The sequence below is a fragment of the Parastagonospora nodorum genome, assembly GCF_000146915.1.
Source record: "Parastagonospora nodorum SN15 chromosome Unknown scaffold_4, whole genome shotgun sequence".
Taxonomy (NCBI): Eukaryota; Fungi; Ascomycota; class Dothideomycetes; order Pleosporales; family Phaeosphaeriaceae; genus Parastagonospora; species Parastagonospora nodorum.
The window spans coordinates 598,314-625,054 of record NW_001884552.1 but is presented as its reverse complement, the minus strand read 5'-3'; the positions used below and the strand labels follow the sequence as shown (position 1 = coordinate 625,054).

General features: G+C 52.0%; 19 protein-coding genes across 19 annotated transcripts; 5 read left to right on the top strand and 14 right to left on the bottom strand.

Annotated features, from left to right (window-relative positions):
- Positions 1-527: 527 nt before the first annotated feature.
- Positions 528-1,289, top strand: SNOG_02857 (hypothetical protein). Its single transcript, XM_001793398.1, has one exon. It carries the CDS (start codon positions 646-648, stop codon positions 1,249-1,251), a length of 606 nt encoding a protein of 201 aa, XP_001793450.1. The 5' UTR covers positions 528-645; the 3' UTR covers positions 1,252-1,289.
- Positions 1,290-1,445: 156 nt separating this feature from the next.
- Positions 1,446-2,690, bottom strand: SNOG_02856 (hypothetical protein; the record flags this gene model as incomplete). Its single annotated transcript, XM_001793397.1, has 1 exon — positions 1,446-2,690. One exon carries the CDS (start codon positions 2,688-2,690, stop codon positions 1,446-1,448), a length of 1,245 nt encoding a protein of 414 aa, XP_001793449.1.
- Positions 2,691-2,913: 223 nt separating this feature from the next.
- Positions 2,914-3,453, top strand: SNOG_02855 (hypothetical protein; the record flags this gene model as incomplete). The annotated part of the gene is made up of 2 exons (XM_001793396.1): positions 2,914-3,183; positions 3,244-3,453. The coding sequence occupies 2 exons, from the start codon at positions 2,914-2,916 to the stop codon at positions 3,451-3,453; spliced, it is 480 nt and encodes a 159-aa protein (XP_001793448.1).
- A 729-nt stretch (positions 3,454-4,182) lies between these two features.
- On the top strand, positions 4,183-4,674 carry SNOG_02854 (hypothetical protein; the record flags this gene model as incomplete). Its single annotated transcript, XM_001793395.1, has 2 exons — positions 4,183-4,322; positions 4,371-4,674. The coding sequence occupies 2 exons, from the start codon at positions 4,183-4,185 to the stop codon at positions 4,672-4,674; spliced, it is 444 nt and encodes a 147-aa protein (XP_001793447.1).
- A 354-nt stretch (positions 4,675-5,028) lies between these two features.
- SNOG_02853 (hypothetical protein) lies at positions 5,029-5,483 on the bottom strand (the record flags this gene model as incomplete). Its single annotated transcript, XM_001793394.1, has 2 exons — positions 5,029-5,067; positions 5,331-5,483. The coding sequence occupies 2 exons, from the start codon at positions 5,481-5,483 to the stop codon at positions 5,029-5,031; spliced, it is 192 nt and encodes a 63-aa protein (XP_001793446.1).
- Positions 5,484-7,243: 1,760 nt separating this feature from the next.
- Positions 7,244-7,681, bottom strand: SNOG_02852 (hypothetical protein; the record flags this gene model as incomplete). The annotated part of the gene is made up of 2 exons (XM_001793393.1): positions 7,244-7,347; positions 7,648-7,681. The coding sequence occupies 2 exons, from the start codon at positions 7,679-7,681 to the stop codon at positions 7,244-7,246; spliced, it is 138 nt and encodes a 45-aa protein (XP_001793445.1).
- Positions 7,682-7,870: 189 nt separating this feature from the next.
- On the top strand, positions 7,871-8,889 carry SNOG_02851 (hypothetical protein; the record flags this gene model as incomplete). Its single annotated transcript, XM_001793392.1, has 2 exons — positions 7,871-8,662; positions 8,830-8,889. The coding sequence occupies 2 exons, from the start codon at positions 7,871-7,873 to the stop codon at positions 8,887-8,889; spliced, it is 852 nt and encodes a 283-aa protein (XP_001793444.1).
- Positions 8,890-8,894: 5 nt separating this feature from the next.
- On the bottom strand, positions 8,895-10,568 carry SNOG_02850 (hypothetical protein; the record flags this gene model as incomplete). Its single annotated transcript, XM_001793391.1, has 1 exon — positions 8,895-10,568. One exon carries the CDS (start codon positions 10,566-10,568, stop codon positions 8,895-8,897), a length of 1,674 nt encoding a protein of 557 aa, XP_001793443.1.
- A 93-nt stretch (positions 10,569-10,661) lies between these two features.
- Positions 10,662-10,956, bottom strand: SNOG_02849 (hypothetical protein; the record flags this gene model as incomplete). Its single annotated transcript, XM_001793390.1, has 2 exons — positions 10,662-10,715; positions 10,888-10,956. 2 exons carry the CDS (start codon positions 10,954-10,956, stop codon positions 10,662-10,664), a joined length of 123 nt encoding a protein of 40 aa, XP_001793442.1.
- Positions 10,957-11,325: 369 nt separating this feature from the next.
- SNOG_02848 (hypothetical protein) lies at positions 11,326-12,192 on the bottom strand (the record flags this gene model as incomplete). The annotated part of the gene is made up of 1 exon (XM_001793389.1): positions 11,326-12,192. One exon carries the CDS (start codon positions 12,190-12,192, stop codon positions 11,326-11,328), a length of 867 nt encoding a protein of 288 aa, XP_001793441.1.
- A 449-nt stretch (positions 12,193-12,641) lies between these two features.
- SNOG_02847 (hypothetical protein) lies at positions 12,642-13,757 on the bottom strand (the record flags this gene model as incomplete). Its single annotated transcript, XM_001793388.1, has 1 exon — positions 12,642-13,757. One exon carries the CDS (start codon positions 13,755-13,757, stop codon positions 12,642-12,644), a length of 1,116 nt encoding a protein of 371 aa, XP_001793440.1.
- A 437-nt stretch (positions 13,758-14,194) lies between these two features.
- On the bottom strand, positions 14,195-15,267 carry SNOG_02846 (hypothetical protein; the record flags this gene model as incomplete). The annotated part of the gene is made up of 4 exons (XM_001793387.1): positions 14,195-14,680; positions 14,730-14,993; positions 15,045-15,168; positions 15,221-15,267. The coding sequence occupies 4 exons, from the start codon at positions 15,265-15,267 to the stop codon at positions 14,195-14,197; spliced, it is 921 nt and encodes a 306-aa protein (XP_001793439.1).
- Positions 15,268-15,648: 381 nt separating this feature from the next.
- SNOG_02845 (hypothetical protein) lies at positions 15,649-17,024 on the bottom strand (the record flags this gene model as incomplete). Its single annotated transcript, XM_001793386.1, has 4 exons — positions 15,649-16,245; positions 16,293-16,618; positions 16,647-16,833; positions 16,920-17,024. The coding sequence occupies 4 exons, from the start codon at positions 17,022-17,024 to the stop codon at positions 15,649-15,651; spliced, it is 1,215 nt and encodes a 404-aa protein (XP_001793438.1).
- A 1,156-nt stretch (positions 17,025-18,180) lies between these two features.
- SNOG_02844 (hypothetical protein) lies at positions 18,181-19,903 on the bottom strand (the record flags this gene model as incomplete). Its single annotated transcript, XM_001793385.1, has 2 exons — positions 18,181-18,478; positions 18,534-19,903. The coding sequence occupies 2 exons, from the start codon at positions 19,901-19,903 to the stop codon at positions 18,181-18,183; spliced, it is 1,668 nt and encodes a 555-aa protein (XP_001793437.1).
- Positions 19,904-20,495: 592 nt separating this feature from the next.
- SNOG_02843 (hypothetical protein) lies at positions 20,496-21,358 on the bottom strand (the record flags this gene model as incomplete). Its single annotated transcript, XM_001793384.1, has 4 exons — positions 20,496-20,924; positions 20,986-21,146; positions 21,200-21,308; positions 21,338-21,358. The coding sequence occupies 4 exons, from the start codon at positions 21,356-21,358 to the stop codon at positions 20,496-20,498; spliced, it is 720 nt and encodes a 239-aa protein (XP_001793436.1).
- A 348-nt stretch (positions 21,359-21,706) lies between these two features.
- On the top strand, positions 21,707-22,203 carry SNOG_02842 (hypothetical protein; the record flags this gene model as incomplete). The annotated part of the gene is made up of 2 exons (XM_001793383.1): positions 21,707-21,783; positions 21,894-22,203. 2 exons carry the CDS (start codon positions 21,707-21,709, stop codon positions 22,201-22,203), a joined length of 387 nt encoding a protein of 128 aa, XP_001793435.1.
- A 1,109-nt stretch (positions 22,204-23,312) lies between these two features.
- Positions 23,313-24,834, bottom strand: SNOG_02841 (hypothetical protein; the record flags this gene model as incomplete). Its single annotated transcript, XM_001793382.1, has 3 exons — positions 23,313-24,008; positions 24,059-24,268; positions 24,568-24,834. The coding sequence occupies 3 exons, from the start codon at positions 24,832-24,834 to the stop codon at positions 23,313-23,315; spliced, it is 1,173 nt and encodes a 390-aa protein (XP_001793434.1).
- Positions 24,835-25,812: 978 nt separating this feature from the next.
- Positions 25,813-26,176, bottom strand: SNOG_02840 (hypothetical protein; the record flags this gene model as incomplete). The annotated part of the gene is made up of 2 exons (XM_001793381.1): positions 25,813-25,863; positions 26,057-26,176. The coding sequence occupies 2 exons, from the start codon at positions 26,174-26,176 to the stop codon at positions 25,813-25,815; spliced, it is 171 nt and encodes a 56-aa protein (XP_001793433.1).
- Positions 26,177-26,209: 33 nt separating this feature from the next.
- Positions 26,210-26,677, bottom strand: SNOG_02839 (hypothetical protein; the record flags this gene model as incomplete). The annotated part of the gene is made up of 1 exon (XM_001793380.1): positions 26,210-26,677. One exon carries the CDS (start codon positions 26,675-26,677, stop codon positions 26,210-26,212), a length of 468 nt encoding a protein of 155 aa, XP_001793432.1.
- Positions 26,678-26,741: the final 64 nt, after the last annotated feature.

The window sequence follows — 26,741 nt, the reverse complement described above, 5'->3', positions numbered from 1 at the left end:
GGGAGATACTGACTACGAAGTACAAGTGAGCTCAAACGCGTGGAAAGCTTGTGCTTGAATTTCGGTTACCGATCGTATCAAGATAAATATGGTCACTGAATTGAGTAACTACCTACAAAGCTGTTTCCTCAAACCCTCTTAGAAAAGTAGCGATAGTAAGAAACAAAGCAGCACAATCGATAGTTACATGAGATGAGAATGAAGGAACCTTGGAAGTGAACAGCTATGTCACGTGCTAGCCTAGCCTGGGCAAGAATAGCCGAGCAGGGCTCAATCTTGGGATAGACGACGTCATCTCAACAACACACTGTCTTCAACAATTCGCATCCGCATCGCAATCATCCCAGTATTGCGTCCAGATCACTGCATTCCTAGAGGGGATTTCGAAAGCGTCTATAGACGTCTCGGCACCTTCCAGTTCGGTGTTCTGATCAAATGGAAGGCCACACCGGGGATGCGGAGCCTCCATGGTCGCTTGCGGGGTAGACAGGGACCACATATATGAGCCAACACTTGTGTAAGAAACAGTATACAAGTTATATACAAGTAAACCATTGAACTCCATACTATACACGTACAGTCAGCGAGACATCTCCACATCACACCAGATCACTCCCACACCACACCACACCACACCACACCACGATGTCCACCCCAGCGCAAGCCCTCCGCGAAAAACAAGCCCCAATCAAAGACAGCTACCGCAAAGACCCATCTTCCGCTGTCGTAACCCTCAAATCCGAAGGCTCGCTCGACTCCTCCTCAATCACATGTAAACTCTCCACCGGCGCAGCCGCCAAAGAAGCGTCGCGCGTCGCAGGCCTGCACCCCAAAGCCGGCGGCGACGACCCCTCGATCTCCGGCGAACTGTGCTCCGGCGACATGCTGCTCGACGCGCTCGTCGCGTGCTCGGGCGTAACGCTCAAGGCCGTCGCGACGGCGCTCGGCATACCAATTGCGTCGGGCACGGTGCGGGCGGAGGGGGATTTGGACTTCAAGGGCACGATGGGGGTGGATCGGGCGGCGCCCGTGGGGATGACGGATATTCGGCTGGAGTTTCAGGTCACGTTTGGGGAGGGCAGGGAGGTTAGCGAGGAGGAGGTGGAGATGCTGGGGAAGTTGACGGAGAGGTATTGTGTTGTGTTGCAGACGCTGGTGAATAAGCCGAGGGTTGCGGTGAGGTTGGCGGGAAAGGATGGGAAGGAGGAGGAGGGTATTGTTAGGGAAGTCTTGCATGGGAGTATCCTTTGAGCGTTGTCAATTTAATTATCTTGTTTATCTGACAATTCTACGTTTTCTTGATCAATCGGAGGTCCGGTGATACCGTAGTCCTCCGAGATCTTTGCACTTCAGCTATGCGTAGATGCCAAGTCGCCATTCGTGTCGTCGTCTCGTGGTTGCTTTGTAGCCATGAACCCCTTCAGAAGGAGAGCTGACGCAGCCACCTAGGAATTTCTGTCCAGTTTGTAGTCTTTGTCAGGATCGAAGTCCTTGAAGAATCCCTCCCAGTCCTCCTCCGACACATCAGCGAAGAGCACCTTTTCCCAGTCCTCGTCTTCATTTTCGTTCTTTGCATTCTTTACCTTCAGCCTCGTGTAGACCTCGAGAGCCTCCATGAAGATGGGTTCGAGTGGCTTCCCATCCTTCCGGACCACGACACATGAGCCTAGCTGACCTGAAGTTGCTTCGAATCTCTGAACCATCCACGATATTTCCAAGTTCTCTGGGAATAGCTCGACTTGGCTCTTGAGATCAAGAACCATCATAACCGTATTCACGCCGCCTGGGACGACTGCGCCACTGTTCCGCACTGCAATATTTCGACCGCGCCAGCACAATGCGTGAGGGATCTTGCGGATGATGATCGGGACGCCAATCCTGTCTGCCATATCGCTGTTGATGTCGCTTTGCTCGGTGCACAGTGATCTCGCCACATCCACAGGCTCCATTGCATTTCGGCAACACATAATCTCGTCTCCAATGCAATTTATGCGCACGCCCTTGACCTTGTCTTTGCTTCCCTTGGTGCATAGTTCGAACTCGCGACCAGTCTTGTCGTGTTCGTCTCTCAGATTATCGATAACATGGCGAAGATGAACCGGTCCCAGATCGTAGACTTGATCTTGCCAAGCCCCGCCTGCTGTACCCGTGGGCCAATTTGCACCATCATTCCCATACGCGATAAGAGCGCCTCCAGCCCAGTCAGACATCTCCTCGTCCACTTTCAGCATGCTCTTGTTTGCGTGCCCGGCTTTCACCATGCCGTCCTTGTTCAAGCCACAAGGCCGTCCCGCAATGATGACCCAGCCCGTAAGCGGTCGCCGCAAAAGGAAGTTGAGGCCGAACTTCATCAACGGCTTTAGGTCTGCGCAATCAGCATGGAGGGAGGAAGAGTCTACGACCGTGCGGTTTGATTCGTTGGGTCCAAAGTGGCGCATCCAGACGAACTGCGGCGTATCGCCATGCTCGGGAAAGTGAATGGCGCGCCTGTATATGTATTTTCCGTGCGGCTGGGGGCGTTGATCGTTTGAAAAGTTCTTGAAGGATTTGCAGAGCAACTTGTGCAGTGACCAGTCGGTTTTTTGACACAGTTTTGAGCAGTAGCGGATTGAGTGGCAGCCACTGCAAGCATGAACACCCATGTTGTTACACATGGCGCAGAGCTCTTCGGTCGATTTTGGGTCGGCCATTTTGGCAGGGATTGTGTGGTTGGGGTCCCCTTGGTAGAGAGGTGCGGATGGGAGTTAAGGTGGCAGGCGAGGATATTGTATTGTGAGTGTTTACACAAACAGATATACACTCTCGCCGAATGAACTAGAATCGCTAGTACGTCATCTCTTTCACTTCGAGCAAACGCAGACACCCGAGATTTTACCAGCCGCGTTGGCATTGCCTTATACCGAATACATACAGATGCTTGAAGGCGAGCTCTATGTTGACTTTGGTTACAAGCGTGTTCTGCTCACACCCTCTGAAGGCGATCTAGAGATCCCCGCTTGGGCCAGGAACCGAGTTATACCATTACCACCCTCCGAAGACCGAAATGCACCAGGTTCTTACTCAATGGTCCCGGAGCAGTCGGATTACATGCTGGATGCGATCTTCTACGAGAATTACTACAGATACATGGATCACGCGTTAGCTCCTGGTGGTGAAGGTATCAGTGTTATACAAGTACTTTGCGTAAGTCTCTTCCTTTCTGTGGCGTTGAATGGTCAGGGCTCAGTGTCTCACAAATTCCAGATGTTCGACCGTGGCGGCTCATGCCTGGCGCTGCCAAATTCCATACCATTCAGTCTAACTCTTTCCAAGGCGATGACTGTAGTATTTGGCCGCTGGTTAGGAGTTATCCTAGGTTATCAGCCATACTACAAGGAGTGGACTACTGATAGGGAGACTGCCAAGCAGCGTATGAGCACATCGATCTTTACGAGTCGCTTCGTACGCGATTGATTAGGCGGCCGATTTTTCTCTTTGAAGAGCTCGCAAAGCTTCTATAGGAACCTGAAGCTACCACATATTCATTTTGAAATTGCAAACATAGGCCACTTGGATTTGCAAAACGACATGCGGCTCGGTGAGGGAAGCTCGGCTGCCATTTTTGCAAGAATACACAAAGTAATTCCTTTGGACGGTACTTGTTTCAATGGGTGCTTCTTTGACAACAGCTGGGGTTGCTGGCGGTTTGGTGGTTGGCCTCTTGCTGGCTGTTGGAAGATTGTCTCTGTCTTGGCATTCATGATAGCGAACGTGGATCTGGAAAGGTCGACGAGTATTGGTTGTCGCTTTAGCTATGGGTTTTGGTACACTACCAGGGCAATTGGTGGAGGATTGATCTTGCAATACTTTTCTGTGTTGGGAGTGTCCTGACGCTTGGTGGCTTCTTTGGCGTGTTTGGAGGGAATTGTTCCTAAATCATTCTCTATCCGATAGACTCTCAAGACTGTTGTAGAATCACATGTGCTGGCACATAGGAAAAGATGATATATGTTAGCTCATTACTTGTGGTGGTGGTGGCTTAGCGTGTGCAGCTCGGGACGCGTCGTTCCAACAGGCGCGTAAACAAGCCGATGACGTAGCAGCGAGCGAACAACAGGAAACAGGCGACTTGGCCATCCGAACAAGATGTTGTATACATATCTACGACTGAGACTGGCCATTGACAATCCATAACTCAAGATAATGTTTTCCACAAAGGCAATTTCACTGCGGGCTCTGTCCCGCGCGCCGTGCCGGGCCAGATGTCCAGCAGCGAGACGGTATGCGACGAACTATGATCAGCGCACCCAGGAAACGCTAAAGACTTCATCGCGATTGACGTGGTGAGTATATGTATCTAGAAAAGAAAGCAAACCATACTGATTTTTTAGGCTTACTACAGCCGCCGCTATCGGCGCCGCAACTCTCTACTACACCACGACCTCTTCTCCCACCTCTCCGGCCCCTCCAGCCTCCACACAACCAGTGCACCGCCACGAATCCGCCCAAGCTTCCTCCGACGCCCCGAAGCCCGTTGAAGACCGCCATGGCGATACTGTCGCTAAACACAGCATCGCAGCGCACAAGAACCAGAACAAAGTGCGCGAGGGCAAGTTCTCTGGCAAGGAGTTCGATAATCACGTGCAGACGCATTCGCCAGGGAACCCTGAAGGCGATTTTGAAAAGAAACAGTAGGATGGTTTTAGCAGAGACCAAATCAAACTCCGACACCAAAAAGTGCTGTAGTGACTGTGCTGTCGCTCGTTCATTGGTGCTGTGTACGAACACGACAAGACATAACTTTCCACATACAACCTAAGAGCACACCAATCTGTTAGCTTGTAAACGTCGACATTAATAAGGCAGCCTTTTGTCACAGGAAGTCGTGTACGTACCATCACTTGTACATGACATCACGAAGAGGAGGTGCACTACACATCAATAGCTCCTTAGCGAATCCAAATAGGGACAGCAATTCAGCAACGTTCATTATTTGTACTTTGCCCTCTCTTGTAACATGCCATGCGAATCAAAGCTTTCGCGCAAAATCTAAGCAAGTAGAACTTTGGATTCGGTAATGACGATCGACTGTGTAGTATTGTGTTACTCCTCAGCTTTGAGATCTAAGCAGTTTATATGTTCATCATCAAGTGCATATATCTCCATGGCCATGAACATGATCGAATGCTCTCAAAAGTCCGAACATGTGCGCAATACCAGCGCATATGACAAAACAATGCATGATCTGGTGGCTTGCGCCCCAAACGTCGAATCGGTACGGATACCATTTCTCTGGGATCTGCAAGAATCAGCGCAAGTCCTTTAATCCCTCATCGCTCTGTGCTACGCACCCGCATGGCATATAGTGCGCCGCCGGTTAGATTGAATGTTGTCATCAACGCCATCCAGTCAAGACTCATCCTCCACATCTGTGTCTCCCAACCGAATATTGATATCCCATGGACTATAGGAATAATGAAGGACAGGCCTAACCCAGCATACATGGTGGCTCGGTAGGGTCGGTACTATGAAGGGAAAGGAGACGGAGTTAGTAATGACACAAATACATCGCATTAGTGACGACTCACTTTTGGACGCCGGAACGCTGGGTGTAAAGTAGCGTAGACACAACCGGCTGCTAGTACTGAGACGAGGCTATAGTACGTTTTCTGCAGCGCAGGCGTACAGTAGAATCCATAGTATACACATGGTACTGTAGAGCCCCACATCAGAATGACGATACCCAGCTATTAGAGTTAGTTGACAGCGGATAAACTGATAGCGCCTATGAGAGTGGCTTACGTAGTCTAATTGGTTACCAAATACGTGCACTCTCGCACTGTGATTGTTGAAGATGTGAAAACTGTAATTGATGTCAATACGTAGAGCTCAGTACTCGCGAGGGCAGTTGTCTCACATTGCGGAAAGCGCGAAACATGTTGCCACTCCAAAGAAGAAGGTCGAAAATACGACAATGTCTGCCGTTGTGGCGGTGTTGTACCTTGGTTTTAGGCTCCTGTATACAGGGACTGGGAGCGCAAGAAACAGCACGGATCCAATTAAGTGAGAAAATATGTTTACTAAAGCATATTGAGTACCGAATCTCATGTACAAACAACATTGGCCTTACCCGTTTCATTGTGAATGCCGAGAATACTGCCGATAGATCGTCGATAGGACTGCGACACTGCTCTGTAAAACATCTTCCGTCAGTAGAGATCGTTATGAAAAGGAAGAATCGCAAATACCTGTAGCTTGAGAGAATGAATTCGTTATCCCTTGAATATTTAGTATGAGCACATAAGAGCTTCACGTGAACTTACTGATACCACGCAGCTGCAAGAAACATTAGCACGTTCTAACTCTCGGGATCATCCGTACTAACGTATCTCGTCCCAGGTCAAGAGAGATGCAGACGTCATTTTGACCATGCGCTTCGTGGGCTCAGCCTTGTTGGTGTCAACTATGCATTGGCGCCATGAAGGGCGAGCATACCCTGTCCTCGGCACTCCTTGTGGAATTTTTTTTTCGCAACCGTTGGCTCATTTTAAGCAGCTTTGCAATGCTATTTGGTCAAAGGTAGCTCCAGTCTGCCCGTCTTAAGAACCTAGGAGAACGTTTCTCGACATAGACTAGTGCGGAATCGGGAAGGCACGCGCAAGGATCTGGGGCAGGCGAAAAGCGGGCGTCTAAATCTCGCTCCTGCCATCACCACGAATCAAGTACTTAAAGTTTAGTTGTCCTCTTCGATAATTATTGTGCTTAGCGCTGCATGGTGTCCTTGAAGTTTGAGGTCGACGCAGTTGGGCGCCAACGCAACTTTTGCTCATTGGTGCGCATACACGCCACCCTGCAGTGTCTCATTGCATGAAACCTGGCCTAGTCAATTTTCAGTCATGTCACTTGCCTAAAGTGCTAATTGTGTAGCCTTTCGGCCCCAAGTTGTTACTTTTGACAGGCTCTTGATTCCTCCTTATCATATCCAAAATGGTAGGACACAAGTATAAGCGGGGCATTCCCATCCAGCTTGACCTTCTCCAGATCCTTTCGGCCCGGCTCAACTTTATTTGAGTATGGCTCAAATTCTCCGCCACATGCTCAGCCTGATATTCGTTGTATCTCACTTCACTGTCCACGTCTACGGACATGTTATGGCAGATGATACACGTACTGTGGGATTCGTTCAAGAAGACAGTCAACGGGATACCATATCGCTACTTGTTAGCTGTCTGGCTACCCTTGGACTTTGTATCTATTCAGCCGTTCATCTCAACGTTCCACCAAAAGGCGAGCGTTTATACCAGATACTACTCGAGGAACTGAAATGGTGCATCATTGGCTTATTCGCGCCGGAGCTGATACTATACACTGCTTGGAGGCAGCTAGCTGCAGCAAGACAACTGTGTTTTGAAGTCGCACAGGCGAAAGCCGATAAAGAGGAGCGACGTTTGGAAGGTGGAAAGGTATTTTCAGCGGCTTTTGAGCATGAGTAGATCTGATTTTCGGCCAGGTCGTTCTAGTGCCTACGCAGAGTGCTGCTATGACATCAAAAAATGGCCCTTGGTCAATCGCTCATGGCTATTATGGCGTGATGGGTGGCTTTGCTATCGATCTGGACGACGGCGATGATTAGTACAAGCATCTATTCGGCGACATCAAACGACTGACATTGACTGCCAAAGGCGTTGCCCTGCTGTCGCATTGTGGACACACTCCAGAAATATCAATTGACGACATCAAAGACAAGAACAAAGCCGATGGTCTCGCGAAGCTACTTGTGTGTGTCCAAGCTGGGTGGATGATTGCACAGGTTATAGTCAGGTCCGCCCAAGGACTGCCAACGTCTCTGCTAGAAGTGCACACCGTAGCTCACGTGGTTTGTGCTTTGATCATGTACGTTATATGGTGGCACAAACCTCGCCAAGTAGCGTCGCCGACCATTCTGAAAGGAGAGTGGTTGGGGCCATTGGCAGCATACATGTTCCTCGCTAGTCGGATGAGTGGTGAGGCACCGACTGGCATGATGTACATGTTCCGAAATGCGACTCCGGAACTAAAGAAGCTCGCTTACTATGAGGAGACCGTTCATGAAAAGGATATCCAACAGATGATACATCGCCAAGATACAGCGCACACTCTTACTAGTGGTCATTTTCGCCCTCGCCCCCAGTTATCGTCAGCAACCCATGCTCGTATACCTTCTTCGCCCGGACCAAAGAGTGGCACTAGAGCCGCTCTTCTACAACTCGCGGTCGAATGCGTCAATCTTTATCCTGCGCTACACTCGCGCTTCATCAAGTCTACGGATGAAGCTAGCGCCCATATGACTTACTTCATTCCCTATGCGACCGAGTTGGTACAACCACACTCTCTTGACTGGCCAAATGCTGGTCTCCTTCGACGTACCCAATCTCTTATAATGGGCATGGTTCTTTGGGGTGCTTCGATGGCTTATGGTGCTATACACGTCGCGGCATGGCACTACTTCTTTCCTACTCCGCTCGAGCAACTCTTGTGGCGCTTGAGCTCCGTGTGGGTCACATTCTGCGCAGCCTTCTGGCTTGTTACAAATCTCCTCGCACATGCATTTCCAATCATCGATAGAGTTTGGGTCACTTACAACGAGCGCAGGCTGGGATGGCTCGGGACTTTTGTTATCACAATCTTGTGTGCGATATGTGGAGTGAGTTACATTATTGCTCGAGGTTATCTGGTGGTTGAGGCGTTTACGAGTATTAGAGAAGTGCCAACAGATGTGTATCGGACGCCATCATGGTCACAGATGTTTCCACATTTGTAGCGTGTTCCAGGGAACCGGCCGTAATATGCTAGACTTCTGCTATGCTACAGCCATATGTCGAAGTGCGTACCATGACACTTTGTTCATACAATCCCATGGAGATAGTATGAGCCAATCAGTACCGCGGTCTATAATCCTGCTGCTGATAACCATCTCCCGATTGATTGTTCTGGTAATTGCCTTGCTGCTGGTACGTGTCTCCTTGTTGCTGATAGTGACCTTGAGGGGGGTTGTGGTTCTGTTGATAGTCCTGAGGAGGTGGTGCGTATTGGTTCGGTCGATCGTACTGGGATTGTTGCTGGTACGACTGGTTTCCCTGCTGTGAATACGATCCAGATTGGTAATTCTGACTGTCTTGGTACTGTGGAGGCGCATTGTATCCTTGCTGTGATTGGTGTTGTCCGCCATACTGTCCACTCGGCGGTTCAGACTCGTGATGAGCGCCTGACGGAGGCATGGATTGCGTTCCGCCACCAATATCCGTGTTCGCAACCGGTGCTCCTACACTAACACCTTCGTTTCCAATATCGTCTGGTACCGTGATCTTGACATCGGGAAGGTATCTCTGTATCTTTTGCTCCACGATGTTTTGCACGAAGAACCAGCTTTCATGCTCAAGCTTCCGATGGCCACCATTTACAACTCCGAGAATGCTCTCGCGAAGTGTTTCTTGTACTTTTCTTACAAGATCGCGAATCTTGCCAACGAGTTTGGCTTTGATGTCGTCTCCGAAGCTCCGATCAGCCTGACCGCTAGCGTCCCGGTCGAGCTGTGAGTCGAAAGGATTGCCACCCAAGATCTTTTCAAGCGGAGCCTGGAACTGGTCTGGCAACAACTCAAACAGCTGCTTCTCGATCTCACCCAATACCTTTCGGAACTCGATTCGTACTTCTCTGTGCACCTTGGCAAGACCTGTGCTGAGCTTGTCGCTTATCATCTTTGAGAAACCGCCGCTGTCTCCATCGGATTGTCCATCACGATCTGGACCATCAATACCCCGCGAACCTTCCTCGTTAGACGACTTCTTGCCAAACAGTCCGCCAAAGCCTTTCACCAGATCCTTCACGCGGTCTTCGATTTCACCTTTTGCGCCGTCGCCGATGTCGCGTGTACTCGTGTTACCTCGTAGCCAGCGCTTGAGATGGTCTAAAGCGATCCGTGTAAACTGCTCTGCGATGTTTCCATGCTGTGAACGAAGCTTCTCGCCCACTCTATCCTTAATCTCTGGGCTGATGAGACGGGCCTTCTCTTCGGGGTTTCGAGATGCATCTTTGAGGGTGTTGCTGATTACACCAAGCATTCCTCCAATTTCGAAGCCGGGTTGACCAGAACCACCAGTGTTCTTCTCCAAGTGGTCTTGTACAGCATCAATAGCAGAAGATAGGAAGCCCCGCGCTCCGCCAGAGAAACCGGAATCCTGTGACCGGGCCTGGTCTGGGGAGCCACGATTCTCTGTAAGGTCGAAGATATCGCGCAAATCATCACTCGCTCCGTCAGAGAGCCTGCCGAAGCCCTGAGCCAGCTTCGAGATCTCATCGGCAAACGGCAGGGATTGGCCGCCGTAGGCATCTGGTGCTGAATCGTTGAGGTCCCTGGCAGAGGTATCACTCTTGTTCTTGTCGAACAGCGATCGGAACGCATCAATGACTTGTGTCTCTAGACTGTCGATGGTCTTTTGTTGGAACAGCTCCAGCTCGGACGCGATGCGGGGCTGGATCTGTGGGGCGAGCCCGTCGACATAGCCGTCGATTTGGTTGAACAGAGCTTCCGAGAGGGATGAGGATGACATTTTAAGAAAGGATTGCAGGTAGAGAAATTTCAGGTTAGTTAGTAGGCGTGAAGCGTACGAAATTGTTCCACGCCGCTTCAATGTAGATGTGGTCTAGCCCTCTACAGCAGGAAAGAGGTCGAGGTCGTACTTGCTTGCGTCATAGCACTAAGCCATAAGTAGACTAGTTCTGCCGCAATTCCGTGCTATTAACATAAATTATTCTCATCCATCAAGTTCCAAAGTTTCATTATGTTTCAATTGGGGTCATCCAAACTTAGGATTTTATGCAAATTTCACGGTCCATGGTCTGGACATATGCAATCTTGAGCATGTTGACTTTCATTTGGTCTTCATACTGTGATATCTTTTGAACTTCTTTCCTCGCTGTCTCCGTTCTGGTGAACATCTTGAAGAAGGCAGCTGCTGAAAGCCCGCCGAATCGAGGTAGAGTTTCGGTAAGATTTTCAGCCCTTCTTGTCAAGCCTCGAGTCTAGACATCATAAGGCGACGGCACAGCCTTAGACTCCGGATGGTTCTCCTTCCACGCCTCCCAGTACTTGATGAACTCTTCCTTGGAAATTGCCGCCAGATACTGCAGTACATTCTATTTACCGAGATTATACGCCTTAGCAATCAAATACTCAGACAGCGCCTGCACATGCTCCGGCCTCAATTCCTTATTGTCCAACCTTGCCACAATGAACGACCCATGTGCTAGGAGCGTCTCAGAGGAGTTGTTTGTCTGCTCTACCGGGTCGCTAGAATGGGAGAATATTTAGGACACGAGCAAGTTGAAGTGCGGCGCTCCGCTAGCTAGCTTGCCGTCGAAGCGTCGGCCGCGCCAGCTGAGCGCAGACGGGCTCTTTGCGAGTATGAGTTTGAGGCCGAGTGCTTTTGCGACGGGATAGATGACTGTGGCGTTTGTAGGAGTGAACAGGCCTGTGTGTGTGGTGATGGCCTCGAATTCTGGGGCGCCGAAGACGATCTGATCGCCAACGCAACTCACTCTTACACACCTGCTACCCTGACTGCTGATCTCTCCATAATACGCTCGCACAGTATTGTCATACTTAATGCGAAAGTTATCCACGAGATGTCGTAAGTCTTCGAGATCGAGATCGGCGGGCTTGTCGGGCTTGTCGTTAACATATTCGATGCCATATGAGAGCATCGGGCCCCTCATGATCTCGCCTAGCTCTTTGTCGATCTTCTCAAGGCTCTTCGGTGGTTGGCCGTGGGTCTCTTGAATCCGGTCGCGGAATGCGGTTAAGATGACCTTGTCAAGCGGACGCTTGAGCAGGACGCTGATCTCGACTTCCTTTCGGACTTGCATGCCGACAGGGTTGGCAAGTATAGGCAAAATGTTGACCTGGAACTCTCCGTCTAGACCTCTCCTGATGTGTACCCAAACGATTCGAGGCTTCTCTTCATCCTCTGCGAAGAAGATGCCGCGATAATGCACTGGACTGGGGCGCTGAATGTCCTTGAAGCCGGCGGCGAAGGAGCTGCAGAGCAGCTTATGGACGGTCCAGTCGGCCTTCTGGCACACGTTTGAGCAGTAACGGATGGCGCCGCAACCCGTGCAGTTGTTCATGCTCAGATTCGTGCACATGGCGCAGTGCTTCGTGTTGGTATCGGTCATGGTTGCGGTTGGCTCAAGTTGGCAGGCTCTCGGAGCAGTTGACACAAGTCGGGGTTACATGGCTGTAGATGAGGCTTTTATCTACAAAAAATATCTTCGCGCACGTGGTGGCGGGCAAACGCCTGTGGTCCACCTTCACCCAGTGCGTGGAACCGTGTAGTAAGCGATACCGGCACCGAACTCACAACTTAACTCCACCTCACCTTGTAGAACGAGCACGATGCACTAAAAAGATTGTAGTATTTATATTGCGTGACATGATCGCTCTAAGCTGCTTTGGACTGAAATGCTGGAAACATTCGAAATTCGGCGCATTTGCGTCCGAATAGACACCATCGATGACATTACATACTCTTGATCTGAAAGAAAGCATATGCCACATGAATAGAAGATCTCTCTAGATCTCTGGCCTAGGTGTGATAGACCTGAGCTCCGTAAACCCTGAGCCTTCACTCGCTCTCGCCCATCTCTTCATCCATATCGGAATCGCCCTCATCAGTCTCTGAGTCGGTTTCGATATCGAAGGGTGAGGGAATCAGAGCGGTCTGGATTGATCGCGTCTTCCAAGTAGTTGTATACCACGTTTGGAAGTCTTCCTTTGAGACCTGGCTGATGCGGTCGGCTAGCAGCTCCTCGGCAAGGAGGCAAGCGTCGATGGGATGATTGGGATCCTTCAATTTCGTAGCAGTGTATGAGATGAGAGCCTGAACGTGCATGGGGTGGAGACGCTTGCCATCTTTGCGCACAAGGATGAGAGAGCCAGTGTCTCCGGTTTGATCGGGCGGGTTCAGCATAGCGGCGCGGAAGTTCTTGACGCGGTAAGGTCGACGAGCATCGCGCCACACCACTGCAGGTGGCATCTTGCGGACGATGAGCGGCATACCGATCCTGTCTGCAACGGGAGTAACTACATCGGTGTCCAACTCGAGCGTGGATCTAGGCTCAAGCACAGCTTCGTGTATTGGCCGGCCAACGAAATCAGTGTCGCCCATGCAATTGAGCCGAACAGCCTTGATAGCCTTCGATGGTCCACCTTCAAGCGTGTGTCGGGTGTCATCTTCGCATTGGCAGTAGAGCATACGTAGATTGTCGACGACGTGCCGGAAGTCGACTGGTCCAAGGTCGAGATCAGAGGACTTTTTATTGAAGTCGGCTTCGCAGTGAGTACCAAACGCGAGGAGGGGACCACGAAAGAAGTCGGCGAGCTCCTGGTCAACCTTTATAAGACTGCCGTTCGGGTCTACATCCGTAGTGCAGCAAGGACAGAGATTCTTCGCCTCAGGCAAAGAGACAAGAATGTGATGCGGCTCAATATGACGATCGAGCATGGGATTCGTAGCAAACTCTTCAAAAGCGTGTGCCTTGATGCGCTCCTTGCTGACACCGAGCGGTGCTAGGTCCTCCAGGGTGGGGTAGTTGTGGCCAGATTCGAAGTGTAGCCATATGAAGCGCGGGTTTGGTTCATTTGGACTGAAGTAGATGGCACTATGATGGTCGAGGTCTGGTCGAGTTGTACCGAACTGTGTATAGTGCTTGCAGATGATCTTGTGAACCGGCCAGTCCATCTTCTGACACTCGGACGAACAGTAGTGAATGGACTTGCATCCGCTACACACTAGTTTCCCGGTCTTATCGCATGTAGTGCATTGGGCAAATGGAGGAGAAGATGCCATATTCAGCAATCTAGTTCGGCCACAGCTGAGAAAATTGAGGGTATGACACGTTGTGACACGAAGAGGCTGAGCAAGTAGGTCTTTGACACGAAGATTATGAGGTGAGGAAAAGAGAAAGAGTTAGGCATAGAAAAGGTATGACGCTAGAGTGGGTCCAGCTCAGGTTGAGGAAAGAGCACCCACGCCCGACGCGTCGCGCCCGCGCTGTCACGTGCGCCGATATACCCGTTCACCTCCCGCCCTAAATCGCAGAAAAGATTTGCCCGCTACAAGCAAACATCCAAGCAAGTCCCCAGCATCAGCCGCCTTCCTCTAATCGCGTGGTGCCCTCAAACTTCCTCAGCAGGTTCCGCGTTCTGACCACGCATGTCTTCGTAGCTCAACACCGTGTAAGCCAGATCTGGGATCTCCTTCAGAGCTTTTCTGAGATCCGGATCAGCGTCCAGACAGTACTTCCGCTTTTCCTCCGAGACGCGTTTGACAGCAAGATCGCGAAGTCCAGTATCCGTATCGGGCGTTGTGGTGAAGACGATGTTGATTGCTTCATAGAAACTCTTGGCTGCGAATGAAACTTCCAAACACTCCTCAAACTTCTCGCAGGCTAGTGCTTTCAACCCCTTTACGAAGTACCTGTCGGCGAGGGCATAGATCTTGGCATGAATGTTCAGGTCCTTGTCACCGGTCGGCGGACTGCTAGGCTGGCGATACGTCTCAGATTTCTCGTCGCAATAGCCGTTGACAATTTCGACGACATCGCGCTTCAACTTGAGGAGTCTAACACTTCGGCCGATGCGGAGAACTTTGCCTTGGTATTTCTATACCAAATCAGTTCAAATAGCGTAGTTCTTGATGCCATTTACAAACCTCTAGCAGACCCGGGAACTTCTCACGCAGCGTTTTCATAGCTTCGGAGCTATGTTCATATAATGCAACTTCGAATCCTCGTAGCGTCTTTCGGTACATGATACTACTGCTCTTTGCGACGTTTTCAAAACCGAAGTCTACCCAGTGCGGACCAGGCACATCATCAGATGGTAGCCGGTAATTGCGTTCGTACATGAACCGAAGCATGTACTCGACGATCTCAGGATCATCCTCAGTCAAGTCGATCTTAGCTTCTTCCGCTTCCTGAACACCTATCAGCAATGTAGACCCATGAAGCGCAGATAATTTGCATACTTTGCCAAACCTGCTCGCAGCTTCAATGGTATCTGACTGAGAGCACACGATCGCCTTGTGGACCTTCCACTCTCGACCTTGACAAGTGATCGTGAAGTCCGAGAACTTGCCGGTGTCGAGCAACCTGTCTGTGTTAGCATTGCCATTGTGTCTGGCATGACGAGCGGATAACTCACGACTTGAGGTCTGCGAGGAAATCATCATGCTTCCGCTTCTGAGCCATGATGATATTGTTTGTTGGCTTAATCGATGGTGTTGCAGATGTGATAAAGGTGGTCGTGGGATGAAGGTGGCAGACAGAAGCCGTAATAAATGAGTATCTACTAGCGAAAGTATGCAGGACTTTGCCACCTTCACCTTGAACTCAAGGTAAAGGGACCGCAGGTGAATGAGTATTGCTCAGCGCGGCTGCGTCATCAGCCTGTAACAAGCAATTTTCAAACATTGGAGCTGATTGAATACATAGCATTACTGTGTGCTATACATAGGTCGCCCATCAATTCCAAGCGAGCTGTATCCAACTCAATTCAGCCAGATTCGCAATGCCATGTTAAAGTCCCAAATGCGGGCTTCATCGAACAAAAGGGTATCATGGGCGTTCCAATTACGTCGCGATCATCCACCATGCGCAACCGATCCAGACTGCTGCCACAATAATCGTGACGATCGCAGCTCCGGCCTTGTCAGCCGTGGTGATATCCTCGTGGAAGATTGGCAGCCTCTTCGAGTCGTCTTGAGTATTTAAGCCCGGGTTGCCTTGACTGGTTCCGCCAGTCTTTCCTGTGTATGGCGCTGGTGCGCGGGCGGCGTTCAGCACGCTGATAATGTTGAGCGCGCTCATCTGGGGCCCGACACCATATTTGCCGTCGTAGCCATCCATGTACCATCTCATGCCGCATTGGAAGTCGCCACCGTTGTGCTGTGATAATCCGTTGCAGGTCTGCGCTGCTCTCACGGCCGTCTTTTCAAGTTCGGGCATGATGATGTCGTACGTGAATGGTGCCATCTGTATAGATGTTCCGAGCCAGCGACCGAGGTATGCCTTAAAACTCTCTTGATCCGCGTTACAGATCGCGAGTTGTTCGCAGGGTTCCACCATGATGCCGCCTTTGTCCGGGGGATAGAACATATCGTGGCTCTTGTTGATATAGTTTGTCAGTGCCTTCTTCCACTTTTCGGCGCCATTTGTATAGTTGTACATCTGCAGGCATTAGTGCTGTAACCTCACCCTTGATCTGGTCTGCTTACATATGCCGTTCCTGCAATCATGATACCGTAGTTGTATGTCCACTGGGTATGATCCGCGTCTTTGCACATTGGTGTGGTCTCGATCGATGTACCATCGTTGACGGTGCCGTCCTCGGGGTTGAGCAATGGGCTAGCGGCCATCCAGTCGTAGGCTTTCTCCGCCCAAAGCGCATACGTATCGTTCTTCGTGTACATTGCCAGTCTGGCGCCGAGATGGAACAGGCCCCCGTTGGAAGCCGTGTTCTTGTACTTCCAGCCCTTCAGCCATGGATAAATCTGCGTGTACATTCTAATCAGCACAAGTTCCCCGGACTTCTCGTGGCGTACTAACCTGCCATCGCATCCCGCCCCCACAATTGCCATCCGCGACCTCCTTCTGATACCTGTTAAGAAACTGGTTGAAGACGGATTGTGTCATGGCTAGCCATCCGGGCTGCCCTTCCGGAGGGTCGGGGAGCTTGTACTCGGCTGCAGCGATCATTGAAAAGGCCCAGAAGACTTGGTCATCGTTGCCTTCGTTTTTCGATTGATTCGATGGCATCTATCAGACGTTAGTGCCATTGCTCAAGATATGAAGCCAACCAGAAGGGCATTGTCTCAGCAATTACTGGTCATAGCAACACATACCAGATCGAGGTTCTCGCCAAAATTGTGAATCAGCCCCTCGCGAATCATGTCATTGTACTGGTCGTCGCCCGTGTAATGCCAGTAGTCCAAGAGAGTGCCGAACATAGCGCCGGCCTGCCACCAGTAATACGGCGGATACAATATGCCAGGATAACCACCGAGGACATTGATGCCCTTTTCGTTACGAGTCGCATACTGCGCAACGAGCTGTTTCGCGACCAGTGAAGAAACATTCTTGATCGATTCTGGCGAGCCTTGTTAGCGACAATCGAATTGGATTGACGAGCAGAGCATATGCACCAGGAGATTTCGGATCCAGTTGCAAAGCTCCTACATATTGTCGCACAGAAGAAAGCGACAGTAAAGTGAGCGCCGCTAGCGCTTGTGTAGGGCTGAAGAGCTTCATTGCGAGGCCAACATGTGGATGCGCCTCAATCGGTAGAGGTGATGGAAAGACGCGACCCCGCAGACGTGCGAGAAGGTGGGGAAGGTGCGAGCAAAGAGACTAGACTGAAACGCGAATGAGAGTGAAAGAGTGACAGAGTGATGTAGGAAAGGCAGGTACAGTCCAACTTGGGCTAATTGCTGTACCACAAGGAATGTGGTGCAGAGCGGCGCGGTGGTTATCACGACGTAGTGCGCCGCCCGTTTATCGCTTTCAGGCATCCCAATGCGTACTACTATAATTCGCATTCTGCTCATGCAGGAGGGTTGCCTTGCAGGGCGTAAGCACGCGAGTGTAGTACGAAGGATGGCGAATCACATCTAGAAGGGCTCCCAATTTCACGATCAGCAGCGAATGCTGATTGACTGCGCACCGTCTCGCATCGGAACACGGCACAGCGAGAGATCCTAGTCGTTCAAATCGGCCTACAAATAGTGAGTGATACGAATGATTCCCGAGAGGGAGGGGCGAGGGTGGCTCAGCGCATCCTGCAGAGGTGTTGATTAGGTCCCGAAATCCAACGAGCGAAGCCTGGGGCGCATCGATGGGGTGCACCGATGGAGGCCATCATAATGCAAACAGATGCGGTAGATGCGGTAACAATCGTTCGAAGTCACACGGGACCTGTGCACAAGACATTTGCTAAGGAGCTTGTGGAGTGCTTGAATGCAGAAGTGCTCCCAAGAGGAACCTGATCAGCCTTGCCTAGCCGCTAAGACGTTCACGGCATAACGCTTTCGCGCGCGCCTGGTGGTTCGCGTACACGAATGTAGTAAAGTATGAAACAAATGGTATGTACTTTTGATAGGTCGGTGACTACATCCTGAATACGCCCCATGTGCTCTCCTTCTCTACGCCCGTGTTCTGGCCGCCACATGCCATCTGCAGACCCATGCCGAGCACTCGCCGGGTGTGCTCAGGAGGAATGATGCCGTCGTCCCACAGCCTTGCAGACCCGAATGTTGCTTCGCTCTCGTGCTCGATACGTGCCTTGAGCGCAGGATCAGCTTGCTTACCAACAGCCTCCATAACCGAGGAGAGCTGTTCGGCGCCCATGACAGAGGTCTTTGCATTTGGCCAAGTGAAGAGAAGACGGGGAGAGTATGCGCGACCACTATGAAGCGATTAGCACGAGCTCAAAACATCTGTTGAAGGTGAATTTGACTTACCACATGCCGTAGTTACCAGCTCCAGCGCTTGATCCGATGACAACAGTGAACTTGGGAACATCCACACAGCTGACAGCTGTGACAAGTTTTGCTCCGTTCTTTGCGATTCCACCCTTCTCCGCATCTTGTCCAACCATGAAGCCGGAGATGTTCTGGAGGAATATCAAGGGAATGTGACGTTTACCACAGAGCTGTACGAAGTGTGCACCCTTCAGCGAGCTCTCGCTGAAAAGGATACCGTTGTTTGCGACAATACCAACAGGCTGACCATAGATCTTTGCAAAGCCAGTGACCAGCGTTGATCCGTAGAGCGGCTTGAACTCTGAGAATGAAGATCCGTCAACAATACGCGCAATGACCTCGTGAACAGGTATTTGTCTACGCAGGTTGGTGCCTGCGATTCCAGAGAGCTCTGTGGTGTCGTATAGGGGCTCTTTGAAGGCCGGCGGTGCGGCGAGGGTGGTCTGATTGCGATGCCAGTTGAGGTTGCCGACACTTCTCCGCGCAAGTACAAGAGCGTGTGCATCGTCTACTGCGAGATAGTCTGTGACACCTGAGATCTCGCTGTGGAGCTTGCCACCACCAAGGTCTTCGGCAGACACAACCTCGCCCGTCGCAGCCTTTACCAGTGGTGGACCAGCGAGAAAAATGTGTCCCTGGTTTTCGACAATGATGTTCTCATCACTCATACTGGGTACGTAGGCACCACCTGCCGTGCAGGGCCCCATCACCACACTGATCTGTGGTATTCCCATGCTTGACATGCGTGCTTGGTTGTAGAAAATGCGTCCAAAGTGATTGACATCTGGGAAGACATCTGCCTGGTTTGGCAGGTTAGCACCGCCTGAATCGACCAGGTAGATGCATGGCAGTCGGTTTTCCTGCGCAATTGTTTGGGCGCGCAAATGCTTCTTTACAGTTACCGGGTAGTATGTGCCGCCCTTCACAGTGGCGTCATTGGCCACTACCATGCACTGCACTCCATTTACAGTACCAATACCGGTGACAATGCCACCTGCTGGCACATCTTCTCCTTGGTACATGTCGTATCCAGCCATCTGGCTCAATTCCAGGAACGGGGTGCCAGGGTCGATCAGCGCCGTTATCCGGTCGCGGACCAACATCTTGCCTCGTTGTATGTGCTTGTCCCTTGCCTTCTGAGGGCCTCCCTGTGCAATCTTTGCGTGCAAATCGACCAAGTTGTTCGTTGCCTCTTCCATCTGGCGCTTGTTCTCTTTGAAATCGGCTGAGCTAGTATCGACTGCAGTAGGAATGATTGAGACGGCTTCGGCATGGTGCGAGTGCGTAAATGTGGCTGCATTTCTTGAACTTTGGTAGTTTGAGGAAATGCGTGGACTGCGCGGGCCCATCGGACGGGATGAAGAAGAGAGTAACCGGCATTGTGCTTGTGTTCCAACAGCTCTCGAAGGTCGGACGGTATTTTTGAGGAGGGCCAGCGCTTCGCGTGAAGGCGCTTTAGGAACCATTATGAGTTGGGACCCAAGGTCTCTACTATAATACAGATATCAGACCGTGTTTGTCTACGTGTTTACGTTCTTCATACCTTTATTTGTACGATAGGCTTCAAGGACGAGTACCTCAGCAAGCGACACCGGTCGTTTGCGTGTGACAAATACGAGTTACAGAGGAAGTACAGGACACGATATTCGAGACTTTACGGTTCGGCAGCAGCGCTGTTGTGCCGAAGTCTGGGGTTGAAGCATACAGCTTGGAATGACACGATAAGCCCGCTGGTAGCCGTACCGCGGCTCTGCGGGGAAAACACGCTAGTCGCAACTGAGGAGGCACCTTCACGAACAGCCTCAGCGACACCATCAACAGGGATTCTTTGCTTGGTCATTGAACAATTCTTCTAACGGTGGTACATGTGACTTGGCCCATGTCGTGGCTTCATCTATCAAGGTTATGAATACTCAGTCCCATGTTCAATCGTCAGCCCCTTCACAGCTTCCCGCTCTCAACCGGTACCTCCACGACCTGGTCCAGTCCTTCATACTTTGGAATATCCAGATTGTACTGCTCTGCCATTTCCGGACTCAAGAAGCGTCCCCCGAGGAAGTGCCTGCCCTTGAAATGCTTGACGAGCGGCTTTGGTGCGGTCAGACTGATGAGCGCAGGCGGCATGAACCCCTTGCCTGGGCCAGATTCTGGCGGACCGTCTTCAATGCTCCATGATGAGGGTGCATCAACTGCTAGGACTGGGATTGACGTAGACTCCAATGCTTCGATGACCTTGGGGAAAGGTTCACGAACTTCACCAGAAAAGGAGAAGCCGAAAATGGCATCCACAACGTGATCAGTCTGCTTTAAAGCGCCGGGGAAATCTTCAGTGAAGGGTACTTTTAGGTCCTCGAGTTGCTTCCTTAGACGCTATAGCACGTCAGAACCATGCACAGCCTCATGGTCTGTCTTTGGCTTCACAGCAACTTACCTGGTACAGTTCATTCTTGCTCTGCTTCGGGTAGTAAATGGTCGGCTGGTATCCGTAATGAAAGAGGTGTCGCGCAGCAACGAGCCCATCACCTCCGTTGTTACCTGGACCGCAAGCGACCAAGATTCTCTTGCCCTTGTTCAATGGCTGGAGCTTGAAGACTGACTATGATTAGTCGAAGGCTAGACACTCGAGTCGTGAAAATGATGCTTACCTGCTTGTGATACAGACAGACCAGCAAGCTCCATCAACTGGTCGATCGAAAATGCACCTGAGGACATGAGCTCTTGATCGAGTGCTGCAGCGCTCTTGGCTGAGAGTGTCTAAAGTCTTATCAGCATATTTTCCCTACATTCAGTGGGATCTTGATCATACTCGGAGCGCCATGATTCAGCAGTACTGGATGTGTATGAGTGCTGGAGGTGTCTCCAAGGTGTCGCGATTACATCACCGCATCACGAATGCTCAAAAGGGCAACTACACCTCTTTCCACGACCACACCCAGTACGGAGCTCCAAACCCAGCGCGAGGCACAGTATAGGCTCAGGCACTCCAAAGAAAAGCCGACTTCAATTCATGTATACAGTAGAGTGCGGAAATTCAACTCTTCCGCACGTGCTCTCCCACCCCATCGGCAAATCCTCGGCCCATCCCAAAAGTTCCATCCCAACCTTCAACCTCACCTCAGCCAGCATCGCAAAGCCCACACCCACACAACACAATGGTATTACGGATACGCCTCGCCCGCTTCGGCAAGAAGCACGCTCCTTTCTACAACATTGTCGTCGCGCACGCCCGGTACGTCCCATGCCCAATCTCCACTCCCGCTGCGGGAATCCGCAAACTCTCCCGCCTGCACGCGAGACTGCTCTTATACACACGATCAACCCACTAACCTCCCCCTCCAGCACCGCCCGCAACTCGCGCCCCCTCGAAGTCCTCGGCACCTACGACCCCAAGCCGCAACCGCCCCGCCCCGGCGACACGCACGGGCGGCCGTGGAAAGACATCCGGCTGGACATATCGCGCGCGCGATACTGGGTGGGCGTGGGCGCGCAGCCGAGCGATACGGCGTGGCGGTTACTCAGCATGGTGGGGATTCTGGAGCCGCAGTTTCGCGTGGGACAGGTGCAGGGACAGGTGGTTAGGGCGGATTCGGCGGCGAAGAGTTTGATTCCGGAGAGTAGTGGGGAGGGAGTGAAGACGAAGGAGGGCTGAAGTTGAGGGATTTGTGGGAGAGGGTGAGATGGTTGGAAAGGTGGTTGTACGCTTGACTTGGTTGCGGAGAAATACAAGCGGGGGAAAAGCGTCCAAGGCGGACTGTTTTGCCAACATTTCTCTCACAGAGAACCCTACGGTGGCCGCTGCAGCGAGCATGGCGGTTGTAAGATATGAGAACATGGTGGAGCAAGCATCCAAGCCGAACAGCGGTTTCTGGCACGTGAATATAAGGCACGAAAGATGCGAGTTCTGCACTGCCAGAGACAATCTCAAAACCCACCAACAATGACCAGAGTATGATCGCGCGGCCGAGGCGAACATTGGGTGCATCATCAGGTAGTTGCTCGATAGTTGTATTGGTCGTTTCACTTGTTGACACTGATGAAGTCGACAGCACTGTCATATTCATTCCATCCCGACTCCAACGAGTTCTCCCAGTGCAGTGCTGATAATGAACATGTGTGGAATTGATGTGAAGTAGCAGCCCAAAATCAGAATGTATGCATCACCATCACATCAACATTGCTAGCTTAGATAGTATCTTTGATGGGTTTCTATTCCAAACTACACATTGTTTGCACCTGATCCTACATGCTCCGCCGCGGCGTTTTAATGTCTTCGCAGCATCGCCCATATACACCTCCAAAGCACGCGCTTCTCGCGTGTTTACCCAATACCAAAGCATCGTCCGCGATGGACTTGAGCTGTGTGATGGCCCAATGATAGAAGGAAATCCAGGACACCGGCGCTGTCTGTTTTGCGCAGCAAGTATAACAAAAAGGTAAAAAGTACAAGAGAGCCAAAGAAAAGAAGGTGGTGGGCGAAGGTAGAGAGGTGAATAGGGTAGACAGTTAAAATTAAGTAAGGAAAGAGAAATAAATCGACCGCAATAGTCCGGGTATCGTGCGGAAGTTTATGGAATGCCGAGAAGTGTTCTTACATCACCCAACAATCAACTCGGACAATGGCAACTCCAGCGTTGAGAAGCAGACGGACGTTCGCCCTCAAAATGAAGTCTTCAAGAGACCAGGAATACAACTGACAAGACACAGTCAAAAGGAGAGTCATGGCATGGTCGTTAAAGCGCGCAGAGAGCCAGTCTCTTTTTACAGCAAGATGAGGTAATTGCTGGGCGCGATACCGGTCTCGCCATTCGGCTTCTTTGCCTGCCACCATCGCCCGCTGACGTCGGAGACTTCGAGGATGTCGTGCTTCTGGAAGCTGATTTCGTTGGCATCGTCGGGGTTGGCCTCGTAGCTGTAGATGGCCTTGGCACGGTAGGGGTACTCGATCGAGGCTTCTTGTTGTTGCGGCTCGTCGTTGTTGGGGGCTGCGGTGTTGCTCATGCCCATGCCACCGAACTGGGGCGCGGACGAGTTGCGGCCTTGGGCACCTGCGGGGCCGCCGGGGTAGCCGGAAACGGGCGAAGATGTCTCGAAGCCGTTGAGCTGGGCGGATGTGTACATCTGAGGCGCTTGCTGGTTGACCTGGGTCTCGGGGCGGTTCATGTAGCCGTTGGAGATGGGACGTGACGCGCGCGAGCCCGGGTGCTCCTTGTGGAGGGCATACGAGTCGACAAAGGCGCGGTGGCTGGCCTGGGGCTGCGAGCCGTAGTAGAAGATCCATACAATCTGGGGGGTGTTAGTGGTGGTGCGGGACAAGGCGCATGCAGCACTTACGGCAATCATGGACAGGAGAATGAAGCCAGCAGCGGCAGCCTCGAATGATGCAATGGGCGAGTAAACGAGGGAGTTAACGGATGAGGTGGTGAAGACGAGTCCAGCGCCGAGGAAGCCGACAATCTGTCTGAATCAGCAAGAGCATCGGTGAGTGCAGCTCCAGCTCCACGTACCGCGACATGGTAGGTCCTCTCAGCCTCGGAGGCGACCGTCACCGTCACACCAATGATGCAGAAGAACATGAAGACAATGGTCCACCAGGCATAGTTGGGGAACCGGGCATCGCTGCCCTGGGTGGCCGATATTATGGAGCTGACGAAGGCGATTATCCAGGCAAGCTGCGCGTTGTTAGCACTCACTCGGCAACCACGACGGGGCACTGACTATGGCGATGGAGATGGTGGCGAGCGCAAAGGGATCCCCAATGATGCGGCCGACGCTGAAGGTCGACCGCTGGCCATAGGTGTGGCCGTTTTCCATTTTGCGCAGCGACGGGGTACTCTGCGAGCCGTACGAGGGCATAAGTTGGCGGGCGCGGGAGGGAGGGAGTCCTGGAGCGAAGTAGTGAGGGTTGGGGGGCCGTTGGCGGTGTCGGTGTCGGTGTCGTGAATGCTATGAATGGAAGCGGGAGTGGAAGAGAAGAGAAGAGAAGAGCAAAAGAGCGTGGACGTGAAGGATGCGCCGTGTCAAGGTCTGGGCCAGCGACGATGATGGGGCTTGGGGGCGGCTGTATGCGGTCGGGCACGTCTGTCTGGGCGGAGGGTGGCAGCAGCAGTGCAACAGCCAGCAGCCAGCAGTTCTCGCGTGGATAGAAGAGAGTGCGACAGGCGTTGGCGGCGGCGGCAGACAGCAGACGGCAGACAGAGCGCGGGACGAGGCGGGTTTCCGGTGTGTTGGGGTGTCGAGGGCCTTTTGGGAGGGAAATGAGCTGCGCAGGTTGGTCCAACATGCGACGGTTTCAGGGCCGCCCAGGGGCTTGTTCTCGATTGGCCCGACTGTGGGGGACACTTTAAAATGGCAGCACGTCAGCCTGTGGCGCGCCGAACGCACTCCACTCGTACACGAACACGCGCGTCTAGCAGCCAGCTGGAAGGCCAGCCACTCAACATTGGGACAAAGAGCCGTCCTTCCGCTTCTGCACCACACGTTTGCGGCCAGCGGTCGACAACGAATCCAGCCTGTTTGCAATCCCGCCTGTCGTGCCTGCACGCCCACGGCATTGGCATGTGGCGTCTTTTGGCTAATTTGGCCTTGCCATTATGCACTCGTCCACTCTCCGAACCATCATCACTAATACCCCCGTCACCGTCCAGACTCGGTCTTTTCCTCATGTCGCCCTGCTTGATTATTCTCGTAATTCGGCTTTCCGCCCAGCTCCGAGTGGTTCCTCCACTTTTCATCTTGCACATATTGGCCGCTACCCCGGTTCTCCCACGTTTCCCAGGCAGGACCATGGCAGAATGCCAGCACTGCAGCACCCGCACGTGTGCCATGGCCCATCTGGGGACCTGGCCAGGTAGCTGCAGCGTCCCGTGCACATGAGCAAAAGACACTGCAGCAGCGCTTTCTGCAGCTTGCAAATATTTTCTGAGACATAGCTGAAACACGGTGCAACGGCTACCTCGAGCCCGCGCCTCAACGAGCACTCTACATTGACATCACTGTGGCTGTTGAAACAACAAGCGCGAATCACAGCAGCGGATTCATCTGGAATGCTATGTCATTAGCTGTCCTGAGACCTGCCATGTGCGTTCCTGATGCGAACCGTTTCTGCAACGCCCGTCAACTCCAATCGAGCCCTGCCTTTGTGACAATTCTCTCTATCTGCCTGACCACCCGCGTCATAACAGGTGCTTTTCCTTCGGATCCCAGCGCTGAAAGTTGCCGGCAATATGCAAGCTGCGTGACGGAGCTGCATGTACAGCTTTCATCCGAGATCCACGCCTGTGCCTAGATACGCGAACTTGACCTCGTCCACCTGACCGATTTATGTGTGGAGTAGTGGAGAGTGTGTCACAAGATCTTGCCGTCGTAACAACGCAGTTGATCTTGTAAATTGGTATCCTCCATCTGTTAGGCATTTGGTAGTCACCCTCGATCCAACTCGGCACTGTCAACTGTGTCAGGGACGGGTGGCTTGTTTCATGGACCTGGGCTTGAGGTGAACATACCTCACTATTCCCGTTGATATGCCGATAACGCCCGTGGTCCTGCTCGAACACGTGGAGTTGCTTATGACACCCTGTGCACTCCAGACCCCGTCTTCCCCAGCCGGGCTCCAGGCTCTCCATATTGGGTCGTGGTTATCCTAATCGAGACTGACTTTAAAGCTCTTCGTCCTCCGACTCTTCGTCCTCCGACTCTTCGTCCTCCGACTCTGATCCATGCTCCTCGGCAGCCCCCGCTTCCGCATCGTCTGGCTTCCTCTTAAACTCCTCCCTCTCCACGGCCTTCATGGCCTCGGTGAGCCTCTGGTGGTAGTCGACCCAGACTCTGGCCGCGCCGAGGATATGTATATGCTTGTAGCTCATGTTGATCATGCCGTTCCGTCGACGCAGCTCAGAAATCTTCAGCGCCTGCTGCAGCTGCCGTTCTTCAAACTCAGCAATTCGAGGCCGAAGCATGGCGAGCTTTGTGAAGCCATCGGTCGCAGGTATCTGTTGGTCGTCGAGTGCCTTGAGCTGTGATGCCACAGTCGCAAAGCCCGTGGCGCGCTCAACGACTAGAGCGGGCCTTCTGTGAAGTGTCGAGGGGAACGTCCTTGGCGTAGTCATCTTGCGGCTTGAGGACATCTTTGTGCTTGCTCACTGCACTTGTAAGCTCAAGCTACGATTATCTCCCAGCATGTTCAGCATA

Excerpts from the sequence above, each read along its gene's own strand:
- SNOG_02857 (XM_001793398.1), top strand. The coding sequence starts at position 646 with ATGTCCACCCCAGCGCAAGCCCTCCGCGAAAAACAAGCCCCAATCAAA.